The sequence below is a fragment of the Vanellus vanellus genome, assembly GCF_965231255.1.
Source record: "Vanellus vanellus genome assembly, chromosome: 17".
Lineage (NCBI taxonomy): Eukaryota > Metazoa > Chordata > Aves > Charadriiformes > Charadriidae > Vanellus > Vanellus vanellus.
The window spans coordinates 13,882,762-13,904,439 of record NC_138922.1 but is presented as its reverse complement, the minus strand read 5'-3'; the positions used below and the strand labels follow the sequence as shown (position 1 = coordinate 13,904,439).

At 64.7% G+C, this 21,678-nt stretch overlaps 2 protein-coding genes across 2 annotated transcripts in view; one reads left to right on the top strand and one right to left on the bottom strand.

The window, feature by feature from the left end:
• The window catches only part of RPL38 (ribosomal protein L38), a 173,497-nt gene that overhangs the window by 87,648 nt on the left and 64,171 nt on the right, over positions 1-21,678 (bottom strand). The window lies entirely within an intron of this gene.
• SDK2 (sidekick cell adhesion molecule 2) overlaps positions 1-21,678 on the top strand; it is a gene marked incomplete at both ends in the record, with an annotated part of 51,051 nt that overhangs the window by 23,635 nt on the left and 5,738 nt on the right. Inside the window, 35 exons of the mRNA XM_082492320.1 lie at positions 5,919-6,025; positions 7,378-7,525; positions 8,426-8,559; positions 9,626-9,737; positions 9,920-10,110; positions 10,287-10,370; positions 10,443-10,637; positions 10,854-10,970; positions 11,160-11,327; positions 11,606-11,708; positions 11,953-12,129; positions 12,211-12,347; positions 12,544-12,691; positions 12,762-12,902; positions 12,977-13,158; positions 13,442-13,557; positions 14,269-14,464; positions 14,726-14,824; positions 15,258-15,449; positions 15,539-15,660; positions 15,736-15,845; positions 15,934-16,084; positions 16,243-16,480; positions 16,561-16,676; positions 16,766-16,955; positions 17,304-17,402; positions 17,739-17,933; positions 18,023-18,224; positions 18,447-18,550; positions 18,663-18,733; positions 18,879-19,014; positions 19,718-19,774; positions 20,068-20,169; positions 20,395-20,510; positions 21,376-21,562. Of these exons, the coding sequence (XP_082348446.1) occupies positions 5,919-6,025; positions 7,378-7,525; positions 8,426-8,559; positions 9,626-9,737; positions 9,920-10,110; positions 10,287-10,370; positions 10,443-10,637; positions 10,854-10,970; positions 11,160-11,327; positions 11,606-11,708; positions 11,953-12,129; positions 12,211-12,347; positions 12,544-12,691; positions 12,762-12,902; positions 12,977-13,158; positions 13,442-13,557; positions 14,269-14,464; positions 14,726-14,824; positions 15,258-15,449; positions 15,539-15,660; positions 15,736-15,845; positions 15,934-16,084; positions 16,243-16,480; positions 16,561-16,676; positions 16,766-16,955; positions 17,304-17,402; positions 17,739-17,933; positions 18,023-18,224; positions 18,447-18,550; positions 18,663-18,733; positions 18,879-19,014; positions 19,718-19,774; positions 20,068-20,169; positions 20,395-20,510; positions 21,376-21,562 (4,943 nt within the window). The remainder of the gene's footprint in view (positions 1-5,918; positions 6,026-7,377; positions 7,526-8,425; positions 8,560-9,625; positions 9,738-9,919; positions 10,111-10,286; positions 10,371-10,442; positions 10,638-10,853; positions 10,971-11,159; positions 11,328-11,605; positions 11,709-11,952; positions 12,130-12,210; positions 12,348-12,543; positions 12,692-12,761; positions 12,903-12,976; positions 13,159-13,441; positions 13,558-14,268; positions 14,465-14,725; positions 14,825-15,257; positions 15,450-15,538; positions 15,661-15,735; positions 15,846-15,933; positions 16,085-16,242; positions 16,481-16,560; positions 16,677-16,765; positions 16,956-17,303; positions 17,403-17,738; positions 17,934-18,022; positions 18,225-18,446; positions 18,551-18,662; positions 18,734-18,878; positions 19,015-19,717; positions 19,775-20,067; positions 20,170-20,394; positions 20,511-21,375; positions 21,563-21,678) is intronic.

The following is a 21,678-nucleotide window of genomic DNA, read 5'->3' as shown; positions in this document are numbered from 1 at the left end:
CCTGCGAGCTCTCCCGAGCCTGACTTCTCCTCGTACGAGGAATCATAACATGCAAATCAGGCAGCTTGATGTCTTTAATGAAATCCTCGGAAGGAAAGCGCTTCTCTGGTGAATTGAGGCTATTTATTTCTCATACAAGAAATTTAACATGCAGATTAGTTGGGTCTGGTAATTTATCACATGAGATTGTCCTATTAAGGGTTGCATCGAGTCCTGCTGCCTTCGGAAATTACCTTACACATAGATTACCTCTGGACAGACTCCCATCCGTAGAGATGCATCTTCTAGCTACTAAATCACCTCTCTTTCTTCTCCCCATGTCCCTCCGCAGCTGGTGCGGGAGCCCAGCAGCTACTAAAGGATCCCCCACCTCTTCCCAAGAGCTCAGATCCCCTTTGCCGGGAGCTCGGAGCCCAGGAAAGTGTAATTACATCTCCGACGCTTGCTGGCTTTGCTCCCCCCAGCAAACCAGGGTTGGCACGACTGAGCCTCCGGCGCTGCCGTGGGTTTCTCGGGCACAGCGCAGCCCCACGGCGCCTCGCCACGACCATGCAAGCCCTGGGGTTGGTTTTCCAGCATGTGGTGCCTTCCACCCATCCCCATCTGCTTCTAAGCGTGGGGGGGTGGGCAGGAGCCGCCCTTCATAGGCTCAGTGAGGAGGGGCGGGTTTGGGGCTGTTTTGACCCCCCCGTCGCTGGGTTGGGATGCTTTGGGGTGCGTGTCCCCCAGGGATGCAGGAAACACGGCGCGCTGCACACGCGGGACCCCCCCAAGCCTTTATGGCCTTTTGAGGACCTCAGATGTTTGATGCCTGTACTTTGTCCCCAAATTATGTAAAACATGGGGCCGGGACCCTCTCAAAACCACAGACCTGGGGGCAAACGGGGCGGCTCACCCCCAGTTCCCTGCTGGGACCCCGACCTGTGCCGCTGCTCGCCGGGAGCACGTCCCTGCTCTGGCTGGACCAGGTCTTTGCCAGCGCAGGTGCGAAGCACAGCACAGCCCTCTCCCCTGGGCAGCTAATTGCCATCCAGTAATATAGTATAATTGATGGGAGCTGATGAACATCAGAGGGGCTTAAGCCAGGGTGAGTGGGAGCCCAGCAGTGAGCTGTGGCTCCAGTCTGGCCGGCTTCACGTTTGGCATTGCCGTGTGTGGCAAAGCCCCCGGGAGAGCCGGTGAGGCAGCGCCGAGCCGTAATGGGTAGCACAGGGTGGGCTTTGCCGGTGATGCTTGTGCATCTCCTGCCTTTCTCTGTGCCATGTTTGGCTTTGAGGGGGACACAGGGGGGTTGGCGTGAGTAACTGGCAGTGATTGGCGGGCACAGGGCGGCATCGCCGGGGAGCCGTGCGGGCATCAGGGCCGGCAGGAGGCACACGAGGGGGAGGCGATGGAGGGGATCTCCATGCTGTGACCTTCCTTCAGCGTTGGTACTGGGACCCGTGCTGTTCAACATCTTTGTCGGAGTCACGGACAGTGGGATGGAGCGCACCCTCCGCAAGTTTGCCGATGACACCGAGCTGTGTGGCGAGGCAGAGAGGCGGGAGGGGAGGGATGCCACGCAGAGGGAGCGGCGCAGGCTGGAGAGGTGGGCCCGTGCCAACCTCCCGCAGTTCAAGCAGGCCAAGTGCAGGGTCCTCCCTCTGGGTCGGGGCAATGCCGAGCACAGCTCCAGGCTGGGCGGGGAATGGCGGGAGAGCCGCCCTGAGGAGAAGGCCCTGGGGGTGCTGAGTGAGGAGAAGCTCAGCATGAGCCGGCCATGCGCCATCGCAGCCCACAAGGCCGACCGCATCCTGGGCCGCCTCAGCAGAAGTGTGGCCAGCAGGGCGAGGGGGGGACTCTGCCCCTCTGCTGCGCTCTGCTCTGGGGAGACCCCCCCACAGTGCTGCCTCCAGCTCTGGAGCCCCCAACAGAGGAAAGACACGGAGCTGTTGGAGCGGGGCCAGAGGAGGCCCCGGAGCTGCTGGGAGGGCTGGAGCCCCTCTGCTGGGAGGACAGGCGGGGAGAGGTGGGGGGGTCAGCCTGGAGAGGAGAAGGCTCCGGGGAGACCTCAGAGCCCCTTCCAGTGCCTAAAGGGTCTCCAAGAGAACTGGGGAGGGACTTTTTACATGGGCATGGAGTGATAGGAGGAGGGGGAATGGCTTCAAACTGGAAGAGGGGAGACTTAGATGAGATATTGAGAAGAAATTCTCTCCTGTGCGGGCGGTGAGCCCCCGGCGCAGGGTGCCCCGAGGAGCTGTGGAAGCTCCATCCCTGGAGGTTGTGCGCTTGTTCCCCTCCCTGCTCTGCAGGAAGGTGGCAGATTAATACGTGGGCATTAATTATTAAGTGGCTCATTGTTCTGGCAGGGCCAATTGAGGCGGCGATTTACAGGGCTGCCGGTGCCCGCGAAATTCCCCTGACCAAAGGAAAACACTTCTGGCAAGCGGAGAGGCGGCGGCTCCGGCCACGTGTGTCAAAACAGAGCCCTTTCCAATCAGGAGCTAATTGAGATCCGATAATACAGTTAACAGGGGCTGATGAAATACTGGGGGGGGTTATTTAAGAAGGTATTGAGCGGCAGCCCAGCGCCGCGGCTGGGGGCGGGCGGAGGTGCTGGGACGCGTGGCTCAGATGCTGGGAGTCGTTAAACCTTTGCTAAGTGTGTTTTAATGCTCACTTGACATTTCATTATCGCACAGTAACTATTCAAATACACGTCCCCTCTAGAATTAATTAGTCGTTATAGAGGATATTAATCAAAGGGGACCGTGCCAATGTGCTTATATCCAAAATCCGATCCAGCTGTTGCTGTTACTGGGCGGCATTGGAAGAGCCACACAGATTTCTGCACTCTTCTGGCTTTCAGTTTGATGGATCAAATGCTTTGGCTGATGCTTTTCCCGGCCCCTCTCCACCCCCTCAATCTAATAATAATTCGGCAGCGTCAGCCCCACGCTTCTCAGCAACCCTACAATAATAGAGTCGGGAGCATCCGCCGAGGCCGGGGCATCGCTCTGCCGGAGCTCAGGGGCTGCGCGGTGCCGCCAGCAACCCTACAATAACAAGGCGGCGCGTGCAGCCCGGCGTGCAGTGCGTATCGGTGCTGCCGGTGCCTTGCCAGGGTGGCACGGCGAGGGGGGGGAATGATGGCTGATGGTGGTGCCGTGCCCTGCCCGGCCTCGTGGCGCTGGAGCTGCCGGGTGGTGGGTGGGTGGACGGGGGAGGTCATTGTTCCCGACATGCAGCCCATCCATCCCTCAGATCGATCCGGTGCCAAAGCCTTCCGCTGGCTTCTGCAAACCCGCCGGTCCCCCGGCACGGGGCTCCTGGCTCCGGAGCCCCTCCTGACCCCGGGGCCGAGCGGGGCACAGCCGGTTCCTGACCGAGCCTGGAGACCGCTGCTGTTTTCCATCAGTGCATTTTTTTTTGAAACGCGAGTCAGTCCTCGCTTCGGAAGTGCTTTTCCCCACAGACGATGCCCTGTCAACCTCCGTCTTCAAAAACAAACCAAACAAGCCCCTGAAACGGCGGCATCAGCAGCAAGGGGCTGCGCTGGGAGCACGGCCGGACCTCCGACCCGGCTCGAGCGGTGCAAAACGTGTCCCCGGACTGGTGGATGGGCAAAGCCACCCCGGTTGGGGCAGTGTCCACAGGCACTGGGCAGCAGGACCGGCCCCAAGCAGAGGAGCCGCTTGCTTGGGTGGCACAGTGGAAGCAGGAGCTCCTGGCCACGGCGGAGCAGCTGTGGCTCGTGGCAGCTCCCATTGCTCATACTGGGGGGGCTGCGTGGGGTGCTGGGGCTGCACGCTTCAGCCCCTCCACCTCCTGCCCACAGCACAGGGGGTGAAATCGGTTACTGTACCCTTACAGCCAGGTGTGACGGGGGAAGGAAATCAAATCAGAGCGATCTTGGATAAAAGCCTCCGTGGAAGCCGAGCGGCAGAGAACAAAGTCTCTGCTCGTATTTGGTTAATGACTGCGGGCCAGGCTGCGCCCGGTAATTGATTTCCTTTCTCTGGGCTATTTTCAGCCGCTTAGGTGTGTGCAAAAGCTCCGCTCTGTAATAGCTCCCCAGCTCCGGTGGCACGGGGACCAGGACCCATTAATTGGGGCTGCAGGAGTGTCCCCATCAGGGGGGCGAAGGCTCCCCGTGCCCACGGAGGTGTCCTGGGTCCCGGCTCCCAGCGCGTGGGGACAAGGCGCCGCGGTGGGGCCGTGCATCAGTGGGCACTTCGTGCGTGGGCGCGTGTGAGCCCCGAGGGTGGGGGCGGTTTGGGTCCCACAGGGCGGCTCGTGAGCTGTGCCGGGGGCTCTGCTCCAGCCCCTTCCCGGGGTGAGGGTTTGGAGGGGACGTGGCAGCGAGGACGTGGCAGGGGGATGCACGGGGGGGTCAGTGTGGGGACCGCACGTGCCCCTCTGCTGCTGCTGTGCGGACAGGTGAGCATCAGCGAGCGTCCGTCCGTCTGTCCATCTGCGTGCATGTGTATATTTAGGAGTCACTGTGTGCGCGTGTGATTTATTAACGAGGACACTGCAAGGAGAGCGGGCCCATTAGTCCTGGTGTCCGCATCAGTCCCTGACAGCTCCGTGGAATTGAAATATCTTATTTAAAGCCTCTGGGGATCATTTTTAAATATCAGCTGTGACACTCAAGGACTCATCCCCAAAGGGCATCTTCCCTTCTCCCACGGGGACGGGTGACCCCCGGCACGCCACGTGGGTTGGGTGGGTGTCAGCAGGTTTGATGCCAGCCCCGCTGCGCCCACCCCGGCTCGGTGGTGCCACCGGGCGAGACGGGAGCCCCGTGTCCCCGGCACCATCTCCCACACCGGGGAGGTGGGCACAGGGGCCTGCCACACTCCCCGGCAGAGGGAACGTGCTTCTCGTGTCTTATGAAAGTTTAATTTACGCTCAGTTATCAAAAGAACAAACAAAGCTCTGCCGAAACAGCCCGCGGCAGGTTTTAATGCAAGATTAGATTTTGGGCAAGGAGGGTTGAGCTTAGTTATTTATTCCCTTTCTGCTTTATCTCGCAGCGCTCCCCGTCGGGGAAGGCGATGCTGCGGTGCCTGTTCATCCCCCCAGGGTCACCCGCCTGCGAGGCCGGTGGCAGGGAGGGGGTCCAACCTCCTATTTCGGGGGGTGATGGAGCAGGAGTGCCTGCATCCCTCCTGGGGGTGGGGGTGGTCTGGTGGCAGCGGGGTCCAGCTTGGGGACCCAGGCGATGCTCAGGGGCGATGGGCGAGTTGAGACGTGGTTATTTCCTTTATCTGCTTATCAGCTGCTGGCGCTGGCGGCTGATAAGAGCAGCAGCTGGGCGCTGGGGATGATAAAGCGGCTCAGATCCGGCTAATCGCAGCAGTGCCGGGCTTGGCCACGCACAGAACCATGGTGGAGTGACAGCAGCAGACCCCGGCGCCCCTCTGCCGCGCACCGCTGGGGCTCGGCGCAGGGGTCAGGGCAGCGGGTGCCCGGTCCTTGGCAGCCGCCTCCGCTTTTGACAGCTCGAGGCCACTCGCCCAGCGCCTCCCGCTCGCGGCGGTGAGTCACCGTCCACCCCTGTGCCGGGCGGGCGATGGCCGGTGGCTCATGCCGTGTGCGTGGTGCGGTGAAAGCACCTCCTGTGTCATGGCCATGAGTCCGCCAGCGGCAGCGAGGGCCACTGTGTTGTCTCCCCAGCGTGCACACGTGCGCACACACATACACACTTGCTCAGACGTGCACATACACGCGCACACCCCCCTCCAGCAGCTGCTCCTTGGGGAAGGAGCCGGCGCCTGGCGCAGGGGTCGCTGCCCAGCAGTAAAGGGGGGACTTGTGTAGGACCTGCAGCCTCCTCCGGGGGCTGTGAGGGTCACTTGGATGTCCCACCTCCATCACTGGGGTGGATGGTGGTCAGTCATGGCGTGTGCTGAGGTGGCTCTTCTCTCCCACAGGTACATGATCACGTCGCTGGACCGCACGCACGCCGGCTTCTACCGCTGCATCGTCCGCAACCGCATGGGAGCCCTGCTGCAGCGCCAGACCGAGGTGCAGGTGGCCTGTAAGTGACAGCCCCCGCTTGGCGGAGGACCGGCCGGGGACACCTGGCGCACGGCACCGTGGGACGGCTCGGGTGCGCGGTGCAGCCCGTGGCCAGCACACGCGAGTGCGGAGCATCCCTGGGAGCGATGCTGGCAGGGACGGGGCTGCGGCTGCCACTGCTTCTCCCGCTGCCCGGTCGGGCCGTGGTGGTTGGGGGCGCAGGGGGGGCACCCCATGGGCAGGGCAGAGCGTGGGGTGTAGGCAGAGAGCGCCGGGACCGGGAAACCCACAGCACCGCGTGTGAGCAGGCGGCTCCGGCACCCTGAAGGGGTGAAAGACTTTGCAGTGTGAAAACGGCCCCGCTCCTCCCCGGCTTCATCGAGCGCTTAAAGCAAACACCGTTTATGATCGTTACGGAATGCAAACAGGAGCGCGCAGGGCCGAGCGGCCGCATCCATCAGCGCGGCAGCGGGGACAGGCGGGCTGGGGGCTCGGCACGGGGCTCGGCACGGATCCTGCAAACGAGCAGACCTGAACGGGATGGACCAGACCTCAGAGGTCTGCGCTGCGGGGGGTGATGGAGAGGCACCACGGGGGGGTTAAGCAGGACAGGAGGGTGCTGAGGCCCGGGGATGCTGTCCCTGTGCCCTGTGAGACTTGCCCCTCTCTGTCACCCCTCCCCTCCGGGACGCCCCCAAGTCCCATCCCCTTAGACCCCTTCCTGAGGAGAAGTGACAAATCAGGAAGCTAATGAGAAATTAATAAGGCAGCTGTGCTAACAACTAATGATAATGGCAAAGTCGTTAAAAAAAGATTCTTTACATGTTTTTAATTACAGCAATTAAGGGAAGTCAATAAAAAATCCCCTACCCCCCCTTCTCCGTGCACCCGGCTTCACTCCGCTTTCCTCAACTGCTGTGCGCTCCCAGTCTGGGAGCGATGGAGGCAGCGGGTTGCGGAGCCAAGGTCGTGCTGGGATGCTCCCGGCGCTGAACCGTGGGTTGGAGCAGGGAGAGATGCCGGAGGGCCCCGGGGCTGAGCCCTCCCCGCTGCGGCTGCACCCCAGCCTTGGTGGGGGACACATGGGCAGGGGTCCCCGGTTTGGCGTGCGGGCGATGGGGCTGTGCAGCTCCGGGTAGCACAGGGACGGATCCTGGTATGAGCGCGTGCCCACCACCATCCCATGCCCCAGCCGAGGAGGGGAGCAGAGAGCAGACCCCAGGGCAGCCCCTCTGCATCCCCTGGGCGAGCCCATCCCCGTAGCCTCCAGCCTGCTCCCCAGCCGGACCCGGGACCAGACCCTGCTGCGTCCCCAGGCGCGTTGTCAGCCCCTCCCCGACCCCTGACATGGTTCTCCCGCACATTTCGCAGACATGGGGAGCTTCGAGGACAGCGAGGCGCAGCAGAGCGTGTCCCACGGAGAGGCGGCCGTCATCCGTGCGCCCCGCATCGCCAGCTTCCCCCAGCCCCAGGTCACCTGGTTTCGCGACGGGCGGAAGATCTCCCCCAGCAGCCGCATGTGAGTCCCCCCGGCATTCCCCCGGCATCCCGCCGACATCCCCCTGCCACCCCCCCGGTATCCCCCTGTTATCCCCCAGCCATCCCCCTGTTATCCCCCCGGCATCCACGGGGGCTGCCGTTCTCCCCTCGGCTGCCGTTCTCCCCTCGGCTGCCGTTCTCCTTGCAATAAGGATGTTTTAACAGACGTCTTGAGCACATCGTGCTAAAATCCAGACGGGCTCAGTGACTAATGGCTCTGTTTGTCACTGGGGAAATGATTTTTTTTTTAAAAAAATGAAAATAAGAGGGAGGAAGGCGGGCGAAAGGGGTGTAGCACGTGCTGGGGCGGCAGCTGGTGTGACAGAGCTGGGCACGGCACACGCGTGTGCCAGGTGTCCCCGTGGGGCTGCGGCAAGGTCCCGGTGCCGCCGGAGCAGCGAGCCCGGCACTGCAGACGCAGCGTTGCGGGAATTGAATTTGTAACCCACATTATGCAGGAATTGAACTGGTCTCCTTTCTATTTGCAAAGCAGGATTGAGGAGATAAAACTCCTTTATCTCGTATTTAATGGTAAAAAATACATTCCCCAAACCATTTTATGTTTCCAGTAGATTAGATCGTTCCATAAAAAAAAAAAAAACTGGAAAAAAAAAAGAAAAAGTCCTATTAATCTGCACCGTCCGATGTGCTCCGCCGGTGCGGGGGGGTGTGGGGCTTGGTCCCAGCATGGTCCCGGCCCCCAAATCCGGGGGCTGGTGCCTGGGGCAGGCGGGAGGAAGGCTGGGGGTCGTCCCCGTCCCACGTGGGTACCCCGAGGCCGGTGCGGGTCCTCGGTGGGGGAACAAGGGTCCCGGCTCCCCGCATCAGTGTCCCCGTTGGGTTCACGTCCCCGTCTCACGCCGCCCGCCCGTCCCCACAGAGCCATCACGCTGGAGAACACCCTCGTCATCCTCTCCACGGTGGCCCCGGATGCAGGACGGTACTACGTGCAGGCGGTGAATGACAAGAATGGGGACAACAAGACGAGCCAGCCCATCACGCTGACCGTGGCCAGTGAGTGTGGGGGGCATCGCCCTCCCCCCGCCCCGGCCCCGCTCCCCCCGCGCCGCCTGGCCCACCCCCAAGTTTAATTTGCAGTAAATCTCTTCGGAGGCTCCGGCTTCTGCTGACTTAACAGTTCAGCCGCCTCAAAATTTATTTAGGCACTTTGGGCTGTGCTGCAGGCGCTAATTACATCCCGGGGCAGAGCCGTCCCCGCTGTCGGGGCTGGATCCGGCTGTGCCCGGGGACTGGGCTGCGGGATGGTGCAATGTGGCCCCAACGGGAACAGCTTTGCCGCGGGAAACCCTGCCCCGCTCGCGCCCGTCCGCCCCTCTCAGCCCACCTTGCTCTGGATCAGCCCCTGCCTGGGGGACACCACTGCGGCCCCGTCCCTCCGGTCCCCTTGCACCCTGCAGGACCCGGCCCAGGGGTTCAGGTGGTGACAGCGCATCCCAGGGAAGATGCCCCAAAGCGGCGTCAGTCCTGATGGTACTCTCATCCCATCTCCCCTCCCGCTGTTCGGTGGGGCCTTTATCCCTTTCCGTGGAGGGCTCTGCCTGTCCCCCTTCCCCTCCTGCCCCATTAATCTGTTTTTCTGTACCTCGGCGTCCCGGTGCGCGATAAACAACCTGGAGCCCGTGTTTATGGATTCAGCTATATCAGCAGCTTTCAAGCCGATCGCATTTTTACAGCGCCTACATGAGGGTTTTTTATTGTTGCAATCATTTTGCTTTATATACTCCCCTTCTCCCTCCTCCCGGCCAGTCGGCGCTGCCACACCAGCTGGGAGCCAGGCTGGTGCCGCGGGGTGCCACGGGCTCCCGCGGGAGGAGGGGGCATAGGGAGAGCTGTGAAGGCACCCTGATGCCAAGGTGACGGGCTGGACCTGTCCCTCCTTCCCACGGGACAGCAGAGCCCATGGCACTTTGGTCCCTGCCACCTTTGTCTTCTCCACACCAGGCAGAGTGGGCACAGGGTTTTGGGTGCCCCATGAGCCTCACTGGGGGCTGAGGCACCCGGGGGGTGAGCAGGGGGCAATGGGTGCTGATGGTTGTCCCTCTGGCCTCCTTCTCCCCAGACGTGGGTGGCCCAGCTGATCCCATCGCACCCACCATCATTGTCCCACCCAGGAACACCAGCGTGGTGGCGGGGACCTCAGAGGTGACCATGGAGTGCGTGGCCAATGCCAGGTGAGTAGCGTCGGGGCGGATGGGATGGGGATGGGGCATCTCCCTGTTGGCATCGCCCGGCCCCAGGGCTGGGTGCCCCCCGGTGCCTTCCCACCAGGGCTCCTGGGTCCCGCGGGATGGAGGGAGGTGGGAGGCTCCATGGGGGCTGGGGCTGGCTCTCAACGTGCTCCTGACCCCCCCAGGCCGCTGATCAAGCTGCACATCATCTGGAAGAAGGACGGGGTGCCCCTCTCCAGCGGCATCAGCGACTACAGCCGCCGGCTCACCATCCTCAACCCCACGCTGAGCGACAGCGGCTACTACGAGTGCGAGGCCGTGCTCCGCAGCAGCAGCGTGCCCGCCGTGGCCGAGGGCGCCTTCCTCTCTGTCCTGGGTGAGACCTTGGCTGCAGGCAGCTGAGACCACACGTGCAATGAGTTGGGGCAGTCTCAGCCCCGGGGCTGAGAGGGGAAGCGACAGACGGGAGTCACTGGGGGTGGTTTGGTGGTGGGTCCAGAGGACCTCAGCTCTAACACAACCCCCTGCCCGTCCCTGGGCTTCCCTTTGTAGAGCCGCCACAGTTCATCAAGGAGCCGGAGAGGCACATCACGGCCGAGATGGAGAAGGTGGTGGCCATCCCCTGCCAAGCCAAAGGTGAGCTACTCTCCAGCCGCCCTCCCTGTGCCACCGCAGCCCCGTTCCTGACGTGGCCCTGGCTCCTTGCAGGCGTGCCGCCCCCCGAGATGGCCTGGTACAAGGACGCTGCCCTCATCCGCCTGGAGAAGCTGTCCCGCTTCCAGCTCCTGGCAGACGGCAGCCTGCAGATCAGCGGGCTGGTCCCCGATGACACCGGCATGTTCCAGTGCTTCGCCCGCAACGCGGCCGGCGAGGTGCAGACCACCACGTACCTGGCTGTGACCAGTAGGTGCCAGCCCCCTCCCGCCCTGGAGCCCAGGCAGTGGGTGGGATATGCCTGGGACCCCCCAGCTGAGCTCCACAGGGAGCTTGGGGACTCCAGGAAGCCCTCCTGTGGGGATGGGACACTCCCCCCCCCCCCGATGCCCCGGGAGCATTTCAGCTCCAGGCTGGGCACCAGGAGGGGCTTCAGGGGTGGCTGTGTGTCTGTCTGCCTCGCAGGCATCGCCCCCAACATCACCAGGGGGCCGCAGGACAGCACGGTGATTGATGGCATGTCTGTAATCCTCAACTGCGAGACCTCGGGGGCTCCGCGCCCGGCCATCACGTGGCAGAAAGGTAAAGGGACTGGGGACACTGGGGTGCGGGCAAGGCTGCCTCCCAGCCCCGCATCTGCCCTGCCCGTCCCTGCCTGCCCGCACGGCCCCAGGGCATCTGCTTCGAGCTCGGTGGCCACTGGGCTCTGTGGCCACCAGGCTTGGTGATGGCCGGGGTGCTGGGAGCTGATGGGGTCACCGTGTCACCCAGGGGAGCGGATCCTGGCCAGCGGCTCGGTGCAGCTCCCACGCTTCACCCTGCTGGAGTCGGGCAGCCTGCTCGTCAGCCCCGCGCACCTCGCCGACGCCGGCACCTACACCTGCCTGGCCACCAACTCCCGCGGCGTGGACGAGGCATCTGCCGACCTGGTCGTCTGGGGTAAGGCACCCCCCCGCAGCGCGCCCGTGTCACCCAGCTCTGTGGCAGGCAGGCTCTGCCTGCGTGCCCGGTGCAGGACGGACCCTGCCCAGCTCCTCGGGCGGTGGACGCTGCCTCCCACCCTGCATGGTGCAGCATGGAGCTCTCCGGGGATGCCAAGGATGGGGTCTGGCACGTGGCTGGTCGTTTGGATGGGTGCAAACTTGGGCTGTCCCTTGCCGATGCCACCCCCCGCAGCCCTCCGGGCAGTGCCAGTGCCTCATCCTGTCCCCTCGCAGCAAGGACACGCATCACCGACCCGCCGCAGGACCAGAGCGTCATCAAGGGGACCAAGGCCATCATGAGCTGCGGGGTCACCCACGACCCCAGCGTGGACGTCAGGTGCGTGCGATGGGGCTGGGAGGGTTGGGGGGTCCGGGCACCCCCTGGCTGCCTGCCTGGGGGGAGGGGGGGGGAGCAGGCAGATGGTGGGTGCCGCCGTCCCCAGCCCTGCGCTGGTGGTCCTGCAGTGCCACCTGGTGCCCTGCGCATGGGGAGCCCGGCACGCCGGTGGGACCCCTGGTCCCCTCTCCTTGTGGGGAGCTGCAGGGTGCCAGCACTCCTGGGTGTCCCCCCGACGGCACAGGTACATCTGGGAGAAAGATGGGGCACCGCTGAGCCCGGAGAGCGGCCCACGGGTGCGCCTGGACGAGATGGGCACCCTCCACATCTCCCAGACCTGGTCGGGTGACATCGGTACCTACACCTGCAAGGTGGTCTCGGCCGGTGGCAACGACTCGCGCAGCGCCCACCTCCGCGTCCGGTGAGACCCTCCCCTCATCCCCGCCGGCACCCCAGGCTGTCCCCTCTCCCTAACCATCCCTCCCTAACCCCCCCCGTCCAGGCAGCTCCCCCACGCCCCCGAGAGCCCCGTGGCCGCCCTCAGCCCCCTGGAGAAACGGGCCATCAACCTCACCTGGGCCAAGCCCTTCGACGGCAACAGCCCTCTGCTCCGCTACGTTGTAGAGGTGTCCGAGAACAGTAAGAGGCTGCTCCCACCTCCCCAGCACTGCTGGCCCCGGTGAGGCTGGCACCGGGCAAAGTCGGGTCTTCAGCATCACCCTGGGGCAGTGGGCAAGGGGTGCTGTGGGGACCACGGGACTCATTAGCCGGGCAAGAGATCCTGGTGTCCTGCGGGTCGGGTCCTCCACCCCGCTGCCCCCCTCTCCCCCTGCAGACGCGCCCTGGACCGTGCTGCTGGCCAGCGTGGACCCCGAGTTGACGTCGGTGGTGGTGCGGGGCTTGGTCCCCGCTCGCTCCTACCAGTTCCGCCTCTGCGCCGTGAACGACGTGGGCAGGGGGCAGTTCAGCAAGGACACGGAGAGGTGAGCCACGGCCGGGGGTCCTGGTGGGGCCGGTGGCCCTGGGTGCTCACCCCTGCCTCGTCCCCCGCAGGGTGTCCTTGCCGGAGGAGCCCCCCTCTGCTCCCCCCCAGAACGTAATCGCCAGTGGCCGCACCAACCAGTCCATCATGATCCAGTGGCAGCCACCCCCCGAGAGCCACCAGAACGGTGTCCTCAAGGGCTACATCATCCGGTAGGCCCTGGTAGGGGAGCGCGGGTGTCCCATCCCCGGCGTCCCAGGCAGCTCTGATGGCCCCTGGTCCCCAGGTACTGCCTGGCCGGGCTGCCCGTGGGCTACCAGTTCAAGAACATCACCAATGCCGACGTCAACAACCTGCTCCTGGAAGACCTCATCATCTGGACCAACTATGAGATCGAGGTGGCGGCGTACAACAGTGCTGGCCTGGGGGTGTACAGCATGAAGGTGACCGAGTGGACGCTGCAGGGAGGTAGGCAAGGACAGGCAGGAACGGGCAGGGGCTTGGTGTTCACCCCCCAAGTGATGGGCTGTCATGGGGCTGATGGGGACAGGTGGCAGGAGGGTGGGTTTGGGGGACCCAGGGGGACTGGGACGTAGTGGGGAGGGGTGACCAGGGGCTGCAGAGCCAGGCAGGGCTGGCCCCGCCAGGGGCACCATCCTGGGTGCCATGGGTCCCAGAGGGCTGGCACCCAGCTGGTGGAGGGGACCTCATGGAGCTGGAGCCGCTGTGAGCCGTCCTCTCTTCCCGGCAGTCCCCACCGTGCCCCCGGGGAACGTGCAGACCGAGGCCACCAACTCCACCACCATCCGCTTCAGCTGGACCCCCCCCAGCCCCCAGTTCATCAACGGCATCAACCAGGGCTACAAGGTGAGGGGCGATTCCCGCGGGTCTCCCCAAAAACGGGGCAGCCAGGGGGGAAACTCCTCGTCTGACCTTCACAAACTGCCTCGACTCCTCCTCGCCAAAACCCCGGGTTTCAACTGGTTCCAGCCTGGCTGTTAAAACAATATTTACCGAGATTTAACACTTGCATGGGCTCGGAGCCTCCCATGCTCTGTAATTAATTCCAAATTGCAATTAATTCAAATTTACATTAATTAAATTGAATTAAAACATTAAACTTGTTTCTTAATCCACTCAAAAGAAGTTCAGGAATTTAATTGCCGCTGAATGAGATAACCGGAGCAAGTAGGATATTTAACATTCTTATTAAATGCCACTTAGTATTTTTGATTAGTATTTTTAGGGCCTAATTAGTGTTTAATTAAGTTGCTATAGGCTATCTTGCACAATACCAATTAAATGCCCAAACATCCCTCCTAAACGCAGGCGAGCGGGCGATTACGCGCCGTTATCAATGGGAGTTAATCACAAAGCGCGCGCTCCGTATCGGCTCGTACGGGTAAACAGGCGCTGTTAAAGGCATCAAGTGTTCCCTGCACCATTAATTGATATTTAATCAGCTCTGAATAAATAAGAGGAGGCCGGAGGTGTCGGTAGGACGGTGTTTGTGGTACCGATGTGCACAGTGGGGACATGGGTGCCTGGCGTCGGTGTCCCAGCTCCTTCTTCCCGCAGCTCATCGCCTGGGAGCCGGAGCACGAGGAGGAGGCGACGGTGGTGACGGTGCGGCCCAACTTCCAGGACAGCGTCCACGTGGGCTACGTGGCGGGACTGCGGAAATTCGCCGAGTACTTCACCTCGGTGCTGTGCTTCACCACGCCGGGGGACGGCCCGCGCAGCCCCCCCCAGCTGGTGCGCACCCACGAGGACGGTACGGGGAGGCTCTGCGTTCCCACGGGACGGACCCTGCCCACCTGTGGCTCCCGGGGAGGGTGGGAGCAGCCCCCAGATGGGGGACGTGGTCCCACTGGTGCTGCCGGTAGGGACGTGGAAAGGGGGTGCCGCTGCGCCCCGGGAAGCCCCATGCAAGGGGAGCCCCCTCCACGCTCATTCCTTGAGGGGTCCCATGGGTGCTGAGGGCTCCTGCTGTTGGGTGCGGGGCTGCGTGCTCAGCTTGGGCGTCTTTGGGCAGTGCCGGGCCCCGTGGGACACCTCAGCTTCAGTGACATCCTGGACACGTCCCTGAAGGTCAGCTGGCAGGAGCCGGTGGAGAAGAATGGCATCCTGACGGGTAAGGGAGCACCGGTGGGTACCCGGCTCCCGCATCGGCCCCCTTTCTCCCACCCCGCAGCATCTCCCACCCCACAACATCTCCTCCCAGTCCGTTTCCCACCCCACAGCATCTTCTGGTCCCCTTCCCACCCCGCAGCATCTCCCACCCCACAACATCTTCTGGTCCCCTTCCTGCCCCACAGCATCTCCCACCCCACAACATCTTCTGGTCCCCTTCCTGCCCCACAGCATCTCCCATCCTACAGCATCTCCTCCTGGTCGGTTTCCCACCCCACAGCATCTCCTCCTGATCCCCTTCCTGCCCCACAGCAATCTCCCGCCCCACAGCATCTCCTCCTGGTCCCCTTCCCACCCCGCAGCATCTGCCCTGGCCCCACACAGCTCCTCGGGGTGGGCGATGAGGGGGGCTGACAGCACGGGGTGTGTTTCAGGCTACCGGATCTCCTGGGAGGAGTACAACCGCACCAACACGCGGGTGACCCATTACCTGCCCAACGTCACGCTGGAGTACCGCGTCACCGGCCTCACCGCCCTCACCACCTACACCATCGAGGTGGCTGCCATGACCTCCAAGGGCCAGGGCCAGGTCTCCTCCTCCACCATCTCCTCGGGGGTGCCGCCAGGTGAGCGCGGTGGCACGGGGATGCCGGCGGGCTGCCACCGGTGCTGGGGGTGAGCAGGTGATGCCACCCACCTTGCCCTCTCCCCACAGAGCTTCCTGGTGCCCCCACCAACCTGGGCATCTCCAACATCGGACCCCGCTCTGTCACCCTCCAGTTTCGCCCGGGCTACGACGGCAAAACCTCCATCTCCCGCTGGCAGGTGGAGGCACAGGTATGGGGCGGCTCGGGGTGCGGGGGGGAGGTGAGGGGGTGCTGGGGGGCAGCTCACCCCACTCCCATCCCACAGGTGGGTCAAAGCGGCGAGGCCGAAGAGTGGGGGCTCGTCCACCAGCTGGCTAACGAGCCCGACGTCCGCTCCATGGAGGTGCCCAACCTGAAGCCCTACACCTACTACAGGCGAGTGGCCGAGACCATGCCACGGTGTCCTCTTCGGGGGACCGGAGCCCTCTCGCCCCCTGCCGTGACCCCCCCTCTCCCCTCTCAGTTTCCGCATGCGGCAGGTGAACATCGTGGGCACCAGCCCCCCCAGCCTGCCCTCCCGGAGGATCCAGACCCTCCAGGCACCCCCCGACGTGGCGCCCGCCAATGTCACCCTGCGGACGGCCAGTGAGACCAGCCTGTGGCTGCGCTGGATGGTGAGGGGGGGATTATGGCTTATGGGGGGTGTGTGTCTGTGCCCACGGCACAGGGGTTGTGGGGGCAGGCAGGAGGGTGGAGAGCCGAGGGGGGATGGAGCTGGGGTGGCTGTGGGACCTCAGGAGTGACGGTCCCTGTCTCTGCCGGCTGGGGTCAGCCCCTCCTGGAGCAGGAGTACAACGGGAACCCCGACTCGGTGGGCTACAAGATCCGGTACGCACGCTCGGACGGGCGAGGGCAGCCGGCGATGCACGTCATCCACGACCGCGTGGAGCGGGAGTACACCATCGAGGACCTGGAGGAGTGGACCGAGTACCGGGTGCAGGTCCAAGCCTTCAATGCCATCGGCTCGGGGCCCTGGAGCCACTCGGTGGTGGGACGCACCCGGGAGTCAGGTACCACCGCTCACCCCCGGGACCGGGCACCCACCCCGGCTGGATCCAGCCGCTGACCTCCGCTCTCATCTCACCCCCAGTGCCCTCCTCTGGCCCCAGCAACGTGTCAGCAGTGGCCACCTCCTCCAGCAGCGTGCTGGTCCGATGGAGTGACATCCCTGAGGCGGACTGCAACGGCCTCATCCTGGGCTACAAGGTGAGCACCTACCCCATCGCCGGCGGGGTCCCAGGGGGGACCCAGGGGATGTGGCCCTGCCCCGCCGTGTCACATGGGGTCTGTTGCAGGTGATGTACAAAGAGAAGGACTCAGACACGCATGTCCAGTTCTGGCTGGCGGAGGGCAATGCCTCCCGCAGCGCCCAGCTGAGCGGGCTGGGCAAGTACACGCTGTACGAGATCCGCGTGCTGGCCTTCACCAGGATCGGCGACGGCGTGCCCAGCCGGCCCCCAGTCCTCGAGCGGACGCTGGATGATGGTGGGTGACAGCACCTGGATGGGCAGAGAGACCCAAATGGGCTGGGGTGGGGGGTCCCCTGGGTGCCTAAGGCTTCCCCGTCCTGTCCTGTCCTGTCCTGTCCCGTCCCGTCCCGTTCCATCCCGTCCCGTTCCATCCCATCCCATCCCATCCCATCCCATCCCATCCCATCCCATCCCATCCCATCCCATCCCATCCTTGTTCCCTGGTGTGGTCCCTCTCCCCCCTGACCGGGACACCCAGGGTTCTCATTCCTGGTTCCCAGGGTCAAGCCCTGCTTGTGCAGGGCCTGGTACTTTGCACCCACTTGTGCATCCCCCGGTGAACCCCATCTCTCCCCCGCTCCAGTGCCTGGGCCCCCCGTGGGGATCCTCTTCCCCGAAGTGAGGACGACCTCGGTGCGGCTTGTCTGGCAGCCACCCGTGGCGCCCAACGGCATCATCCTGGGTAGGTGGGGAGCCATCCCGGTTGTGCCACGCCGGGATGCTCTGCAGAGGGATGCAGAGGTCCCGTGGGAGCAGGGATCAACGTGGAGGGGCAGAGACCCGCTCCCTGCCATCCCCCCGAGGCTCTCGGAGCCTGTTGCCGCTGGGGCTGGGGTTTCCCCGCTCAGCAGGCTGGGCTGGGTCCCTGGCTGTGCGTGAGCTCCCCTGTGCCAGGAGCCAAAATGCCCTCGTTGCTGGCCCGGCGCATAGGCAGGGATGGAGAAGGGAGGTGTGCACGGGGAGAGCCCCGGATGGTGTCCCCTCCGCCATCCCCACCGTGCCGTTCCCTTCCCCGCAGCGTACCAGGTCACCCACTGCCTCAACACCACCACGGCCAACGCAGCCACCGTGGAGGTGCTGGAGCCCAGCGCCCGGCAGTACACGGCCACTGGCCTCCAGCCCGAGGCCACCTACCTCTTCCGCATCGCGGCGCAGACCCGCAAAGGCTGGGGCGAGGCGGCCGAAGCCCTCGTGGTGACCACGGAGAAGAGAGGTAATGGCAGGGGGGTATCCAGCCCCTGGTGGGGGGCTGCGCGTGCCCACGGCGTGCCCGCGGCGCTCCCAGCCCCTCGCCTCTCCCAGACCGCCCGCAGCCCCCCGGGAAGCCGCTGGCGCAGCAGGAGGAGGTGCGAGCCCGCAGCGTGCTGCTCTCCTGGGAGCCGGGCAGCGACGGGCTCTCCCCCGTGCGCTACTACACGGTGCAGACCCGCGAGCTGCCCGACGGCGAGTGGGCACTGCACTCCGCCTCCGTCAGCCGCAACGCCACCGCCTTCGTCGTGGACAGGTATGGCACGGGCCGGCCCTCAGCGGTGACGTGGGGCGATGGGGAGCCGGGGAAATGATGGGCTCTGCTTTGGGCAGTTGCCCCGTGCCTCAGTTTCCCCATATGGTGGGAAGTGCTTGCACCAAGGTTGGGAAGCACTGGGCAACTGCGGGAAGGAGGGAGGGTGGCTCATGGGGTCACCTGCTGGCTTCACTGTCCCCATCCCGCTCCGCTCCCACGCAGGCTGAAGCCCTTCACCTCCTACAAGTTCCGCGTGAAGGCAACGAATGACATTGGGGACAGCGAGTACAGCGAGGAGTCGGAGTCACTCACCACCCTGCAGGCAGGTCAGCGTGGGCTGCAGCTCCTGGGGACGGGAAAAGGGTCCCCCCCCTGCCTGGGCATCCCCCCGTGCCCAGGGCGCCCCTGGAGCCTCACCACCCGCTTCTCCCCCCGCAGCCCCGGAGGAAGCCCCCACCATCCTCTCCGTCACCCCGCACACCACCACATCGGTGCTCATCCGCTGGCAGGTACTGTCCCCGCTGCCTTGTGGGGTGTTGCGGGACCGGCCACCCGTCCCCTTGGGAGGTGACACCGAGGTGTACTGGGGACAGCTCTCTTGGGGTGCCGGGGAGCCCCGGGTCAGAGCAGCCCCTCACTGTCCTCCCTCCGCAGCCCCCGGCCGAGGACAAGATCAACGGGATCCTGCTGGGTTTCCGCCTCCGCTACCGCGAGCTGGTGTACGACAGCCTGCGCGGCTTCACCCTGCGCGGCATCGGCAACCCCGGCGCCACGTGGGCCGAGCTCACCCGTGAGTGCTTACGGTCCCGCTGAGCCCGGGGATGTGTGGCTGGGGGGGGTGGCAGAGTGGTGGCGGGTGGAGGACGGGGCAGGGCAGCATCCCGCGCTCCACGACCTCTCCCGGGTCTCCTGGATCCGTCAGGGTCAGGCTGTGCCCCATGGAACTGTCACCGGTCCCCTCGGGCCACCAGGCCCATGGTCCCTAACACGCTTGTCTGCGATGTCACTGGCTCAGTCCCGCTGTGCTCAGCCCCGTGTCCCTGCAGCAGTGGGTGTCTGTGTGTCTGCACCTAACATGGGTGTCTGTGTGATGTCCCGCTGTGTGTGTCCGGGTGTGCTGCCATCCTCAGACCCTGCAGGGAACGGGGTCACATCCACTCTGGGGACAGCAGGGACACGAGTGACAAGTGCAGAGCCCAAGACCAGACCTTGCCCCGTCCACTGCTCTCAGCTGTGGTCGGACCCCCGTGGAGACCCCGATGCCCAGACCTGGCGTGTGCCACTCAGGGGATGGGGCGGGAGGGTGGAAAGGCTCCTCGGTGCTGTGACAGTCGCGTTGGCACCTGGGGGTGACAGGGCCCTTGCAGGGGACCGCTGGCCCACCCTGCGGTGGGCAGCTGTGCTGGGGTGGGTGCTCGGAGGTGGGAGCTCACCCGTGCGGTGCTGTGTGTGGGACTAACCGCTGCCCGCTCTCCCTGCCCCGTGCCGCCCAGCCGTCTACGCCGTGCACAACCTCAGCGAGGTCTCCCTCACCCAGTACGAGCTGGACAGTAAGTCACCGCTCCCCCTGCCCCTCCCTGCCACCCCGTGCGTGTCCTCCCCGCTGCCACCCCCGTGTGTGTCCCTCCCCTGCGCCTGCCCGTGCTTCGGGGTGAACCGGGGTGAGCCAAATGCCCCGTGCCCAGGGACACCTCTGCCTGTCCCCTCATATTGCTCCTTGGGGACACCCCCCTCTTCCCCAGCGAGGGGGGCTCTGCCGGGTCCCCCGGGGGTAGCAGGACCCCCCCCACTGCCAGCCACAGGGAGGGCCCCGCTTACCCCTTCTCCCCTTTTTCCCCCGCAGACCTGAGCAAGCACCGGCGCTACGAGATCCGCATGAGCGTGTACAACGCCGTGGGCGAGGGGCCCCCCAGCCCCCCCCAGGAGGTCTTTGTGGGTGAAGCGGGTGAGTCCAGCAGCACGGCCCTGCCCTGCGAGGGGCTGCCGGAGGGGAGGGGGCTCGACTGCCCTGGGACCCTATTCTACATGCCACAGCATCCCCATGGCCCCCATCCTCCCTAAACACCCCTGGTGTGCCAAGACAAGGCGATGTGTCCTCCCACATCAAGGGGGGCTTTCCCCCACCCTGGTCCTAGCAGGGCCGTCACACTGTCCCCCTCCTTCAACACAGTGCCCACCGGCGCGCCACAGAACGTGGCGGTGCAGGCGGCCACGGCCACCCAGCTGGATGTCACCTGGGAACCGCCACCTGCCGAGAGCCAGAATGGGGACATCCAGGGCTACAAGGTACTGCAGCCTGTCACCCGGGAGCTGGCCCCGAGCCGGGGCTCAGGGACACTGGGTGTTCTGGGGAGATGCTGGGTGTCATTGGAAGGTTGATGAGTTCCCCTGGGAAAGGCAATATGTGGTGTTGGATCTGGGGAGATGTTGGGTACCGGGGAGATGCTGGGAGTCCTGGGAGATGCTGGATGCCCTGGGAGATGCTGGGTGCCCCGGGAGGTGCTACACCTGCCGTTGGGGAAGGGATTATGGGGAGATGCCGGGTGTCCCGGGGAGATGCCGGGTGTCCCATCCCGGTGCTGAGCGCCCGCGGGGCGGCAGGTGGCGTCGTCGGCCCTCGGATGCGGCCGGGATGCGGCCGGGATGCTGCCGGGATGCGGCCGGGATGCGGCCGGGATGCGGCCGGGATGCTGCCGGGATGCGGCTGGGATGCTGCCGGGATGTGGCTGGGATGCGGCTGGGATGCTGCCGGGATGCTGCCGGGATGCAGCTGGGATGCTGCTGGGCTGCCAAGTCCCGTGCTTCGGGCACCTCCTTGGCCACATCCATGGCGGTTCCTCCTGCTCAGCCCCGTCCTTTGAGAATTAGGCACAGCTCAATGGTGACCTCGGCGTGCTCGGTCTGCAGCGCAGTGGTGCTGGGCCCTGAGCCCACTGCAAGTGGGGGTTGTGTCTGATGCCCGGCCGTCCTGGAGGAGAGGCCGTTCCTTTCCCTCTGGCGTGCTCAGAGCCCTCAGCCTCTCTGGGACAGGGGCTTTGGAGCCCGGGCAGGGCTGTGTGGGGTGTTTGGGCAGAGCGAAGGGCCTGGGGAAGGCGAGGTGGGCTGGATCCGTGCGTCGCCCAGATCTCCATCCCCCCTCCTCCTCCTGCAGATCCACTTCTGGGAGGCCCAGCGCCAGAACGAGAGCGCGCGGGTGAAGACGCTTTTCTTGCCGGAGAACGGGGTGAAGCTGAAGAACCTGACGGGGTACACTTCCTACTGGGTCAGCGTCGCTGCCTTCAACGCGGCGGGAGACGGGCCCCGCAGCCCCCCAGTCAAGGGACGGACACAGCAGGCAGGTGGGGCCCATGGCATGGCTGCCCCCAGCCCTTCGCTCAGCACAGTCGCATCCACAGCCCCCTGTCCTGGGCTCTGCGGGGAGGTGTCTCCATGGGTCCAGCTCCAGTGATGTCTG